General features: G+C 42.5%; 3 protein-coding genes across 6 annotated transcripts; 2 read left to right on the forward strand and 1 right to left on the reverse strand.

Moving 5' to 3' along the window:
• Positions 1-46: 46 nt before the first annotated feature.
• On the forward strand, positions 47-8,416 carry LOC134191637 (torsin-1A-interacting protein 2-like). Its single transcript, XM_062660259.1, has 4 exons — positions 47-132; positions 199-248; positions 314-416; positions 7,343-8,416. The coding sequence occupies exons 1-4, from the start codon at positions 63-65 to the stop codon at positions 8,248-8,250; spliced, it is 1,131 nt and encodes a 376-aa protein (XP_062516243.1). The 5' UTR covers positions 47-62; the 3' UTR covers positions 8,251-8,416.
• A 113-nt stretch (positions 8,417-8,529) lies between these two features.
• LOC134191638 (uncharacterized) lies at positions 8,530-12,915 on the reverse strand. Of its 4 annotated transcripts, none has more exons than XM_062660262.1 (10): positions 12,444-12,915; positions 11,643-11,963; positions 11,535-11,587; positions 11,361-11,475; positions 10,553-10,618; positions 10,397-10,491; positions 10,044-10,334; positions 9,949-9,989; positions 8,923-9,091; positions 8,530-8,864 (listed from the first exon to the last, which is right to left on the reverse strand). In XM_062660262.1, the coding sequence occupies exons 4-10, from the start codon at positions 11,431-11,433 to the stop codon at positions 8,745-8,747; spliced, it is 855 nt and encodes a 284-aa protein (XP_062516246.1). In that variant the 5' UTR covers positions 11,434-11,475; positions 11,535-11,587; positions 11,643-11,963; positions 12,444-12,915; the 3' UTR covers positions 8,530-8,744. The 4 variants fall into 4 exon arrangements, with proteins under 4 accessions (XP_062516246.1, XP_062516244.1, XP_062516245.1 ...); XM_062660260.1 differs by having other exon boundaries at positions 11,643-12,379; XM_062660261.1 differs by having other exon boundaries at positions 12,033-12,915.
• Positions 12,582-13,736, forward strand: LOC134190825 (uncharacterized). Its single transcript, XM_062659343.1, has 2 exons — positions 12,582-12,635; positions 12,684-13,736. Exons 1-2 carry the CDS (start codon positions 12,582-12,584, stop codon positions 13,734-13,736), a joined length of 1,107 nt encoding a protein of 368 aa, XP_062515327.1.
• The last annotated feature ends 416 nt before the right edge of the window (positions 13,737-14,152 follow it).

Consider the following 14,152-nt stretch of genomic DNA (forward strand, 5'->3'; position numbering starts at 1 on the left):
CCAGGTGCTCAGGTACTCTACGCGCAAGCGCAAACTTTGTCGCGACTAGACACGCCCCTAAAATGGCGTATGAGTTGCGACCAAGGAAACCCACTGCAAGTTCTGGCGTTGTGCCTGAAAACGTAGATAGAGGTTTTGATGTTTCGATTCTTGTAGTTATGTACATATGTATATTTACTTACATGACTGTTTGACTAGAGCACACTAATTCCATCAAATATGAGTCAAGAAAGCCGGGAAAGAAAGAAGTACGCTATCAGCTTTTATACATGAAACTATCAGTTTTGTTATCTAAGTGTTGTACGTCACTTAGAAGGAGAATGATGATGTACAAACTCAGACCTCTGTATCAGCTCAGAAATCTGTTAGTATGAATGTTCAGTCGAACAAATGGGATACCAACAAACATACAACAGGTGCGTAGTTCGGTTAGGGAGAAATACAGTACTTAAGAAGTGTTGTCGGACCGTGTCGTCTATTACTTGTTGTATTTGAACACTAATTTTAACTCTGCCAATAACACCATGAGTCTGTCTGTTTGTCTGTCTGTCTTTTTCACAGTCTATCTGTCTGTCTGTCTCAACACATATTTCCATTTAAATCAACCGTTTACATCATTTGTGTGTCTGTCTGTCTGTCTGTCTGTCTGTCCGTTGTTTGTAACTTTTTTTATCATCTCAAAAAAATTCCGAACAAGTCTTGGCCTGTTATGTTTGTTAGCATTATTGTCTGTCAAGACACTGTAATGCCTTACTGTTATTTTTCGGTAAATGCAGTGATCGGTAGCTCTGAAAGTAGTGAATCTGATAAAACATGGACTCCTAGTAGCAGTGGCACTGTTAGCGATTCAACTAATGGAGCAACTGCATCGTCTGGGGAAGAATCACCAAGGAAATGGGGTGAAGCTCGTTTGGTACCAAGTCATGAAACAGGGAGAGCGAAACCTGCTATACCCAGCCATCATGAAACCCCAAGTGCACACACAGTAACGCCACCTCGTTCATCTGTTTCTGTCAACTTACTGATTGTCATGCTAAGTGTGCTGATCATGATACTGGCTGTCATATGGTGGCTTGTATGGCCAGGTACTGCTGTTATGACTGGTGAAAGAATACCTAACAATCGAACATCTACTGATGAGTTTATAAAACATTTCCAGGAACTTCAGCAGTCATTTCCTAGCCAAACTGGAAGATTTTGGAAGACTGTTTCATCTAGATCCAGGAGACATCTTTCTTCGATGCCACCAAAACGTCCCCTGGTGTTTATGATAGCAGCAGATTCGCAAACAGCTGGAACAAGCCAGTGCTTTGCCCAACGCCTTGGTCATGCTCTTGGTTCATCTAAACCACGACTGCTGAATGGGTTACTGTTTCAAGGTGCAAATGGTGATGATGTCAAACTCAAGCTAGACACGACTCTCAAGCAATACTTTGATAACAACCTTGCAGGAACAGTTATTATTGATCACATCGAATTGCTTCCACCTTTGTCGCCATTTCTTTTTTACTCATACTGTGACAATGACAATGCTGTCTATCCATATGCGACCATTATCTTTGTTACTCATATGCAGATTGACATGAGTAGGCTCGATCATGTCGAAGCAGAGACGGCAGTCGAACATTTTCTCAGTAAGGAGGTATGGAGAGATAACCCTCCTTACAATCCCAGTGCTGTGGCTGCACTCTTATCTCGAATAACAGACACTGTGCTGATTCCAAAGACAGAATTACTAGAAATATGCTAAGTACGACTGCTACTTTTGTAACAAGTCTGTAAACAATTTTTGTAAACATTGAATGCGTGACAACTATCTTAATTAACTGCTGAGCCTTCTGAAAGGTATGGTCTGTGAGTCATATGTGTTGCTGTATTAGTCTCATGTATGTCCATATGGGTATGCAGTCCAGTACGATGCTGAATTTTCAACACTGTCGTACTTTCTATGTTGTCACTATCTCAAGTTGTAACGAACTAGGCTTGGCGTCATGCTAGTTTGTACAATCACATGGCAATCCGGTTAGAAGTAGCTCATAGTATGATACTCATAGTCCAGACTTTGATTTTGTATTGTAAAAGTCTCAAACAATTTGCTTACATTTGGTGTATAGCAATATATCAGTAAAGTGTTCAAACTGTCTGCATCAGAAACTACTCACTTATGCCTACTTGATTTCGTATAAGGAGCTGTCTCTAAACTAAAAGGCAAGCCCGGACAAGGCCTTACCAGCACAGGATACCCAGAGGCAATTGGGTTTTTTGTAGTGCTTCAATGAGCTCTACTAGTGATGAAAATTTTTCATCAATGTAGTCTCCTGCGTCTAACCATAAATTTTGTCCCTCGGGGTGTGACTGTGACTGCATAAAAAACAGTGACAGTGACAATAAGCACAGTTTCACTGTAGGATCAATACTACCTGTATGTGAAAGCTTTCTGATTGTTTGTTGCCAAGAGAAAGATTTAGTGCAAACCCTCCTTCATCAATCAGTGTAGAACTGAATCGAACCAGAAATGTTCCCTCTGCTTCTTTCTGTAGCAAAGACGAAGCTTCTGACTGGTCCATGTAGCCAGCAAACCAACTTGCCCTAAACACAGACGTGAGTACAGTACCACAATACTTGCACACTAATTGGTATATTTATAGTATCATATATAGTACTACTATATGCCTTTGAGCGAACCTACATATCTAACTGTGTTTGCAGACTTCTCAACTTTTTTGGGCCAAACCTTTTTTTAAACAACCACGCCCACAAAACATACCAAAGTAGGCGTGGTCAACTGATTATGCGTTGCCATCACTTTATGTGTTTGTGTGCGCCTAGGCTCTGCCTCCAACTTCTAAACGTTACATAACTACTGTTACTGAAAGTAGATACACCGGATACCCCAGATACAAGCAAGCAGAGCCGTATATAGAGTCTAGTTCAAAGAACCCGCTATGTACAGAAAGACAGATCTAATGAGTCTGCGCAAAACAACTGTCAGAGTCTCACGGTAGGCTTGTCGGGAGAAAAACTGGCAATCGTGAGAATTGGTCGCAATCGTGAGATTGTGAGACATGCCCGTAAATCGTGAGAGTTGAGAGGTCTGTGTTTGACTGTTTAATTTAGCAAACAACCATGATTAGCTTTCTAATATGCATTGTACAAGATAAACTGCAAATGTTCATTCGTCTTTCATATGAACTGAGCTGGACTGTATGCCCAGAATGCAACCAAATACACTACTGGATAGATGAAAACACAACAAATATTATAAAAATAGTATCAATTAACATTGCCATATTATTTGCTCGGCACATCGTCTTTACAACACACACAGCTTATTTCTTGTGGAATTAATTGTGTGATGAGGTGCAACCGCATACAATCACACAATTTTCTTCCATGCACAAATAGGTTCATGTAGGGTATTAGGGTGATTGTGTAACATTGATTGCAAACTAGACACCAGTGCAACTGTACAACTATTCTGTTACCTTGCGCACAAACCCGTGCTCATCTGTCGTAGCCGGACCGAACCATTTTATCAAACGAGTAAATGCTGCCATTGTTACTTTGACACTGGGGTCCTTTCTTTTGGCTAAAATGTGTAACAGCAGGTTGATTGCAATATTAACATTGTCGATTGACAAATGACACAAATCACAAAAACTGATCGGGTTGGTTCTTAGATCGTTGACAAGGATGTGAAAGAGACCCTTTTCAACAGTAGAATTAGAACGAACCCTAAATTTGTCTTTTTAGTGCTGCTATAAATGTAGTCCACAGCTGCACAATGCCAAAAGCATAGTGATCGTTACTTACGCAACAGTACAGCAATGCTAGCTGACCTTTTCCTCCTCCGTTGCATGTGGTGTGCTTGAAATCTCTCTCTCGTTTCAAACTCTTCATCTTCATCTTCAATGTTTGAACAAACCGTTTGGCCTGACCATTTGTGGCTGGATGATATGGAGGTGACTTCATGTGTTTGATTCTGTTTGATTTGCAGAAGTTTTCAAATTCGGATGCCGTAAATTGTGGGCCGTTATCGGAAACTATCTGCTCAGGCAACCCATTTCTAGCAAATATTTCACAAAGAGCTGAGATAGTACTGTCAGATGTCACCCTTGACATGGTTACTGCTTCTACCCACTTCGACCTAGCATCCACTACCACCAATACGGTCTCGCCCATAAATGGACCTGCGAAATCTACATGAATCCTTTGCCAATTCCTTGTAGGCCACGCCCAAGGATGCACTAATACCTGTGGCGGATCATGACTCATTGATTGACAAGTACCACACGCTTTCACAGTCGACTCAATGTTAGCATCAATTCCAGGCCACCATATGTGAATGCGAGCCGGTGCCTTCGTATGCACCATTCCTGCATGTGTGTGATGGAGTTCCTCCAACAGTCTTTCTCTGAGGCTTGTAGGTACAATGACGCGTATTCCCCACAATAAACATCCTTCTTCGATTCCTATTTGTGTTTTCCTTTGAAAATACGGTTTCAGTGCGGCATCCTCGACTTCCCTTGGCCAACCTGCGAGTGTATACTGTAACACCTTTGCCAAAATTGGGTCCTTCCTTGTTTGTTTAGCAATGTGGCTGGCTTCCACAGGCATAGCATCTAGTTGGGAAAGATTAAACAAATGAGCCGCCTTTCCTCCAGTTTCAGACTTCTTATCCTTGGTATCACTTGGTAACCGAGACAAAGCGTGTGCATTGCTGTGAGTAATTCTGCTTCTGAACTCAAGCTCATAACGATAAGCCGATAAAATCACTGACCACTTTGCAATCTTGCTGCAGCTACTCCCGGAATACCTGTTTTCGGTCCCAAGATGGTTGTAAGTGGTTTGTGATCTGTGATCAGGGTAAACGTTTGACCGAAAAGATATGAATGAAACCGTTTCACCCCAAAAATAAGAGCTAGACTCTCTCGTTCGATCTGAGCACAATTTCTTTCAGAATTAGTCAGTGTCCTTGAGGCATACGCTACTGGCCTTTCTGAACCATCTTCCATTTCGTGTGCCGGTACAGCGCCCACTCCATAACTTGAAGCATCACAAAACAATCGTAACGTGAGCCTTGGATCGTAATGAACCAACACAGAAGCTGATGTCGGCTTGGTCTTCGGTGTTCTAAATGCTCTCTTACAATCCTTTGACCACTTGTATTTTACACCATGCTTCAATAGCTGATTCGATGGAGCTGAAATGGTAGCCAGGTGCGGAATGAACTTGCCATAGTATGTTACCAAACCCAAAAATGATCTCAATTCTTGTATATTCTTGGGTGTTGGTGCATTTGAAACAGCGTCTATCTTTGCTGGTGCTGTGTGAATTCCTTCCTGACTAATAGTGTATCCAAAATACTCGACCTGTTTTGCCATGAATAAGCACTTTGACTGTTTCAGCTTCAATCCAGCTTGCTTAAAACGTGCTAAGACAGCTTTCAGATTTCTCAAGTGTGACCTCTCATCTTCTCCTGTTCCCAAAACATCGTCCAAGCAAGTAAGTTACTACTCCTGGTATCCCTTGCAATAATGATCTTCTGGAACACTGCTGCACAGAGCTGAAGATAACCCAAACGGCAAACTAGTATAGCGATATAATCCCTTGTGAGTAGTGATTGTCACTAACTGTCTTGACTGCAGTTCCAGTGGAACTTGAAGATATGCTTGAGCCAAGTCTAACTTTGTAAATCTTTCACCATTTGCAAGTGTAGCAAGAAATCCTCACACCTTGGCAGGGGGTGTTGGTCAGTTTTCAATACAGGATTCAGAGTGACCTTGAAGTCCCCACATAATCTAATAGACCCATCTGCCTTAGGAATGGGTACTATTGGTGTTGCCCATTCACTAATATCTACCTTTTTGATAATTCCTTGAGCTTCCAGTCTGTCGAGCTCTTGCTCGATTGCTTCCTTTAGAGCATAAGGAACTGGTCTAGCGCGTAGCGAACGAGGTCAGGTTGTGCACCTTCCTGCACTTCCAATACTGCCTCTTGACCCACTAGTGATCCCAGTTCCTCTCCAAATACCTCCTCATACTTGGCTATTTGACTCGATATCTCCACGTCCAAAACTGACGTCTCATCAATGTGTCTAATCTCGTTCCAGTACAGCTTCAGTGCGTACAGGCTAACAGCCAGTCACGTCCTAACAGTGCTGGTCCTGATCCACTGACTATCAGTATCGGTAACTGTACTGTCTGTTTTTTGTGTAAGTTACGGTAACGTCTGTCTCACCACATACCGACAATTTCTCAGCAGAATACGACTTCAGGATGACGCTTGACGGTCGCCAATGCGCATCTGGGTAGTTGTGGCGCCATGTCTTCTCAGAAATGATAGATACGGCCGCTCCTCTGTCAACTTCCATCCTGACTGCAATGTCATTAATGACTGGAGTCACGGTCTGTTTACGGCATCTGATGGTATGCAATAATGCCTCGTCTGCTTCCTCATCCGTGTTAGACTCGTGACCAGTCTCGCCGCGCTTTCGTCATTCCCGGATGTTTAATCCTCACCGCAGCGCACCATTGTTGATATAGAGGTCGCACCTCCATTCTGTGCAGCTTGCCTCTCTGCAACTTCCATTGCTCTAGCCACTTCCAGTGCCCTAGCTAAAGTTAGATCCGCTTCAGAAAGTAACTTTTTTCTGAGCAGTTTCACTTCGCAAACCCCGTACAAACGAATCTCGCAGAGACTCACCAAGCGTCGCTCCAAAATCGCAGTACTCTGCCATCTTTCTGAGTTGAGCCATGAACTCCAGTACCGTTTCGTTTGCTTGCTGGCGTCTTCCCAGAAACTTGAAACGTTCTGCTATTGCCAGAGGCTTTGGCGCATAATACGCAGACAACTCCCTTTCTAGGACCTCCGGTGTCTTCTCTGCCGGCTTCTCTGGCGCTACCAAGTTACGCAGTAGTCCATATGTCTTTGAACCTATCAGCGTAAGGAATACGGCCACCCTCCGTCCGTCAGCAACAGCATTCGCTTGCAAAATAATTCCATCCGTTCTTGGTACCCGGTCCAGTCTTCCTTTTCGTGATCAAATTCGCCTATCTTACCTCTAGGCGTTAAGCGTTGAGGAGCGTCCTGTTCGGCCATTTCGATCCGATCTCTCGTGGCCAATTGTTGTGTCGTTGGACACGCGATAGAGACACAATATTTGTTACTCTATTCAACGCACACTACTCTCGCTACTGTGCTACCGGTACTGTTACAATCATAAGACACGCACTTATATAGTTATGCACTACGTCATCTACTATTAATATACGACAGTTAGCATTATTGTCTGTCAAGACACGTACTGTTATGCCTTACTATTATTTTTCGGTAAATGCAGGGGTTGGTAGCTCTGCTAGCGATTCAACTAATGGAACAACTGCATCGTCTGGGGAAGAATCACCAAGGAAACTGATGATCATGCCACCACCAAGGAAGCCGATGATCATGCCACCACCAAGGAAACCGATGATCATGCCACCACCAAGGAAACTGATGATCATGCCATCACCAAGGAAACTGATGATCATGCTAAGTGTGCCGATCATCATACTGGCTGTCACATTGTGGTTTGTATGGCCGGATTCTGCTGTTATGACTAGTGAACGAATACCTAAGAATCGAACATCTACTGACGATTTTATAAAACATTTCCAGGAACTTCAGCAGTCATTTCCTAGCCAAACTGGAAGATTTTGGAAGACTGTTTCATCTAGATCCAGGAGACATCTTTCTTCGATGCCACCAAAACGTCCCCTGGTGTTTATGATAGCAGCAGATTCGCAAACAGCTGGAACAAGCCAGTGCTTCGCCCAACGTCTTGGTCATGCTCTTGATTTGTCCAAACCACGACTGCTGAATGGGTCAGTGTTTCAAGGTGCAAATGGTGGTGATGTCAAACTCAAGCTAGACACGACTCTTAGGCAATACTTTGATAACAACCTTGCAGGAACAGTTATTATCGATCACATCGAATTGCTTCCACCTTTGTCGCCATTTCTTTTTTACTCATACTGTGACAATGACAATGCTGTCTATCCATATGCGACCATTATCTTTGTTACTCATATGCAGATTGACATGAGTAGCCTCGATCATGTCGAAGCAGAGACGGCAGTCGAACATTTTCTCAGTAAGGAGGTATGGAGAGATAACCCTCCTTACGATCCCAGTGCTGTGGCTGCACTCTTATCTCGAATAACAGACACTGTGCTGATTCCAAAGACGGAATTACTAGAAATATGCTAAGTGCGACTGCTTCTTTTGTAACAAGTCTGTAAGCAATTTTTTTGTAAACGTTGAATGCGTGACCACTATCTTAATTAACTGCTGAGCCTTCTGAAAGGTATGGTCTGTGAGTCATATGTGTTGCTGTATTAGTCTCGTGTATATGTCCATATGGGTATGCAGTCCAGTAGAATGCTGAATTTTCAACACTGTCGTACTTTCTATGTTGTCACTATCTCAAGTTGTAGCGAACTTGGCTTGGTGTCATGCTAGTTTGTATAATCACATGGCAATCCGTTTAGTAACTCATAGTATTATACTCATAGTCCAGACTTTGATTTTGTATTATAAAAGTCTCACACAATTTGCTTACATTCGCTGTATAGCAATATATCAGTAAAGTATTCAAACTGTCTGCATCAGAAACTACTCACTTATGCCTACTTGATTTCGTATAAGGAGCTGTCTCTAAACTAAAAGGCAAGCCCAGACAAGGCCTTACCAGCACGGGATACTCAGAGGCAATTGGGTTTTGTTTGTAGTGCTTCAATGAGCTCTACTAGTGATGAAAATTTTTCATCAATGTAGTCTCCTGCGTCTAACCATAAATTTTGTCCCTTGGGGTGTGACTGTGACTGCATAAAAACAGTGACAGTGACAATAAGCACAGTTTCACTGTAGGATCAGTACTACCTGTATGTGAAAGCTTTCTGATTGTTTGTTGCCAAGAGAAAGATTTAGTGCAAACCCTCCTTCATCAATCAGTGTAGAACTGAATCGAACCAGAAATGTTCCCTCTGCTTCTTTCTGTAGCAAAGACGAAGCTTCTGACTGGTCCATGTAGCCAGCAAACCAACTTGCCCTAAACACAGACGTGAGTACAGTACCACAATACTTGCACACTAATTGGTATATTTATAGTATCATATATAGTACTACTATATGCCTTTGAGCGAACCTACATTTCTAACTGTGTTTGGAGACCTCTCAACTTTTTTGCACCACGCCCACAAAAAACACATCTAAAGTGGGCGTGGTCAACTGATTAGGTGTTGCCCTTACTTTACGTTTGTGTGCGCCAAGGCTTTGCTTCGAACTTCCAAACGTTACGTAATTACTGTTACTGCAAGTAGATACACCGGACACCCCAGATACAAGCAAGCAGAGCCGTATATAGAGTCTAGTTCAAAGAATCCGCTTGTACAGAAAGACAGATCTAATGAGTCTGCGCAAAACAACTGTCAGTGTCTCACGGTAGGCTTGTCGGGAGAAAGGACTGGCAATCGTGAGAATTGGTCGCAAATCGTGAGACATGCCCGTAAATCGTGAGTCTCACGGCGAAATCGTGAGAGAGGTCTGTGTTTGACTGTTGAATTTAGCAAACAACCATGATTAGCTTTCTAATATGCATTGCACAAGATAAACTGCTAATGTTCATTCGCCTTTCATATGAACTGAGCTGGACTGTATGCTCAAAATGCAACCAAATACACTAATGGATAGATGAAAACACAGTAAATATTATATATTAAGTATTAATTAATATTGCCATATTATTTGCTCGGCACATCGTCTTTACAACACACACGGCTTATTTCTTGTGGAATTAATTGTGTGATGAGGTGCAACCGCATACAATCACACAATTTTCTTCCATGCACAAATAGGTTCATGTAGGGTATTAGGGTGATTGTGTAACATTGATTGCATACGACTTACTTGTATGGGTTGCGACGTGAACCAAATAGCAAATCTTCAAACTTGAAGGAACATCAAAACTAGACACCAGTGCAACTGTACAACTATTCTGTTACCTTGTGCACAAATCCATGCTCATCTGTTGTAGCCGGACCGAACCATTTTATCAAACGAGTAAATGCTGCCATTGTTACTTTGACACTGGGGTCCTTTCTTTTGGCTAAAATGTGTAACAGCAGGTTGATTGCAACATTAACATTGTCGATTGACAAATGACACAACTCACAAAAACTGGTCGGGTTGGTTCTTAGATCGTTGACAAGGATGTGAAAGAGACCCTTTTCTACAGTAGAATTAGAGCGAACCCTAAATTTGTCTTTTAGTGCTGCTATAAATGCAGTCCACAGCTGCACAATGCCAAAAGCATAGTGATCGTTACTTACACAACAGTACAGCATTGCTAGCTGACCTTTTCCTCCGTTGTTCCAACTTCAATGCTAGTCCAAAATTCTCTGGCTGCAGGATCATATAAATTGTTTATGTGTGAGTGCGGTGTTCCTAGTGCTTGAGTATGGCATAATACATGACACAAGCTTAAATGATACTTCAGTCAGTAATGGCATACCATCGTCAGTGGATAGACTTCCAGCAGTATCCTCTTTCCCACGTCTCTCTTCTGATTGTGCACTAGCTACAAAGTGAGAAGCTTATGCATTTTCAATGCATCCTTCAATGCATGTTTTAACATACAGGGTCACACAAGCACACGCCTAAACACATGCAGACACACACACACACACACACACACACACACACACACACACACACACACACACACACACACACACACACACACACACACACACACACACACACAATATTCTATTACAACAAGTATGTGTACAGAAGAAGTGTGTGCTCGTATGCTTAACTGTTTGTAAATAGCTGCTTAGCTTACTGTTCCTCACACCAACAACAGAGCATTATGGTGGCGTCTTATCAATTACAGCAGCAACCAACGTACAACATCAATTTATCATTAGAAAAGTACAGTCAACGATGCCTCACGTGTTGTAAAAATACTCGATCGATAGAAAGTGTGATGACAGAGTGGCCACATAGACTTCAGGTGGTTACCGCCCTACAAAGGTCGACTACACTAAAATAGTAAGCTTTGTCAAACCCTTTCTTAAAATAATGGTGTCTCAACTGATCAATAGCAAAGCAATTATTTTGTGGTTCAAATTGAATCGTGTGTTGTAAACAAAAACTGTGCCTAAATGTGAGTCTATATGTGCATTTTAACATGATGTGTATAAAGGGTCTCAAACAAAGCATATGCAAGCACTTAGCTTGTATAGATTTAATTATGCACACACTTCTTGTACAATGACTACTGCAAGCAGAATTTATCACCAATTATAGTTTCTCACCTGTGCAAACCAATTTTGATCGGTTTCCAAAAACCACCATCTGATCTTTGTCACTGTCATTCTCAACAGGCATAGACACTGGACGGTACAGTTGTGGTTCTGCACTCTCACTTTCCTACATACAGAGATTGAGCAAATTCTTTGAACTGCCCAACACAAAGCGGCAAGACTAACAAGTCTGTCATCAGAATTTGCAGAACGCCAAGACTTTTTTCCAAGTCTCTCTTCTAGATCATCACAACATACCATCTACACGACCTATAAATCTCAAGGACTACACACCTGCTTGCTCCTTAAGTCGACAGATCGCTTCCAGTCTGAATACATCTTAAGTTGTTCAAAAATATCAACAAGCCTGGCACATGAAATATCTTGACAGTGTTCCAACACGAGCAGTGTAGGTGTTTCATTTCCAGTTATTTTTAGAATTTTTTCAAAACACAACACTTTGAGATCAATGACTCTTCCTGCATTTGTACTGAGAGATGCTCGTATAGATATGTCTTGCCGTAGCAACATGTTTTAATTATTAGACATTCAAACAATTATCAAGCTGACTTTGTTGGCTGAAGTTTCTCTAATGCTCTCTACTTCATGTTTCACCTATTAATTAATGAAAAATACAGAATTAGTGTCAACAGCTCGAACAAAATAGCATTAGAGCAAACTCACAATAAAGTATTTCGTCTTATTTGATTTTAGGAATTAGTTGGTTGTGTAAAGTTATAGTACAAAGGTACAGACATGGGCATAATTATGGAGCCACCCTGAGCATGTGACCCAGATTAAGAAGTTATTAGACTTTCTCAGACAGTCCAAGTAGATGCATCTACAGTGACAGCTGCACTTTGTAGTAAATTAAAACAAGTCATAATGGTGAGGTAATGGCTCTGAATGTGCCATCCACATGTCTGAGATTGCAGGAGATGTGTGACCTGTTGAGACACATGACTGCTTCTTGCTGTCAGTTCAATCAGTAAATTTGAAAGTTAATAATCAAAATCATTTTCAAAAAGCTTCTAAACAATAAAATGACTTTGTTTATTTTAGAAGACATACTCAAAGATTAAATAGAGGCTATACATTTCAGTTTACTTGCATATTCTGAGTCTATTCTCATCTGCTCTTGTGACGTCACAACATCAACGGTTTAGACCAGCAATTGTGACTAAAATTCGTTGGTCACTGTTCTGCATATCTGAAACTTGTTCTGCAGTGCTAATGTCCTGTCCAGTCCTTTCTGTCACAGTCCAGTTAGCAAAGATTGCTGACGGAGTGACTTTAGGTTTGCAACAATGTACAGAAATATGGCGACTGTCATAGAGAAATCAGCTGTTTCGATTGAGCGCTAAGCAATTTCTAGTGGGGAAATGGTCAGCTGTCTTCTCAAATCACCTGTGCTTTCTCTCAAGTCGCATTCAGCTGCTTTTTTCAGTATCTCACTGTCGTGTTCTATTGCGTAAATGCCAAGCGCTCGCCAACTCGGCCCATGTTCTAGAGGCAAGATCGAAGGTCTCCACCGGACGGGCTTGTCTCATCCGTGAAATTGCCAGATTGTTAGGAAAGTCTCGTGGGGCAGTACAGAAGTGCGTGAAACGATGGGAAGAAGGCAGTAGTGATTACATCGAGCGATCTGGAAGGAAAAGATCAACGTCGGCTAGGGAGGATCGTTTACTCGAACGACTTGCACTTACTGACAGAAAGGTGACGACGAGACGGTTGCAAGGTAGACTTTCAGCGGCATGTGGGAAGTCATTGTCCCGAAGAACCATCACTCGCCGTCTCAGGCAAAAAGGAATTTGTGCTCGCCGTCCACGCAAGAAGCCGCAATTGAATCGTGAACATCAGCGATGTCGACGTGCGTGGGCGGTCACCCATCGTGGCTGGACGTTGGAGGACTGGAAACGTGTTGTCTTTTCCGATGAGGTGAAAATCAGCATCGGAAGTGATGGCTGCCTGTACGTGTGGCGGAGAAAAGGGGAGGAATTTAGCGCAGAATGTTGTCAGCCAGTAGTGCAGCATCCAACGAGCATTATGCTATGGGGTTGCATCAGCTTTCAAGGTCTAGGCTCTCTTCATCGCATACGAGGCCATCTGAATTCAGAAGACTACCAACAGATCCTGGGTGATGTCATGCTGCCAGATGCTCGAACTTCCAGCAAGACAACGCGACAATTCACACCTCGCGCTCAACCAGGCAATGGCTGCGGGACGAGGTTACTGTCTTGGACTGGCCTGCTAAGTCGCCAGATGCAAACCCCATTGAAAATCTATGGCATGTTCTGCAGGTTCGGGCAAATGAAAAACATCCTGAAACCGAACAAGAGTTGTGGGAAGCAGTGCAGATGGCTTGGCGCGAAATACCCCAGGGATTAATTAACAACCTGATTGAGTGTCCCAAGACGAATTGAGGCTATAGGACGAGCGAGAGGAGGAGCAACCAAGTATTGAGAATTTAACGGAGTGTGTGTGGGTTATTTGGAGTGTGTGTGTGACCCGTTGAACTAAACTGGCGTTTTTAAAAGCCACAGATTTCTTCAAAGAGAGCGAAATCCTGACATAGTAATGCATGGGGGCGGTGGTTAGTCTGGCCATCCCTTAATTAATCGTTCGTTGCTACGAGTTGTCAAAGCGTCCAATCAAAACAATATCAATACTCAGTTAGCATGATTTGATGTAGAATCAGATGCAGCTCTAGGCGGGTCAGCAGGTATATTCATAAATCTGCAATGTTTTGTTGATTTTCCTGCCTCAGCTGATATGAGGGGTGGCTCCATAATTATGCCCATGTC

This window comes from Corticium candelabrum, chromosome 15, assembly GCF_963422355.1.
Source record: "Corticium candelabrum chromosome 15, ooCorCand1.1, whole genome shotgun sequence".
Lineage (NCBI taxonomy): Eukaryota > Metazoa > Porifera > Homoscleromorpha > Homosclerophorida > Plakinidae > Corticium > Corticium candelabrum.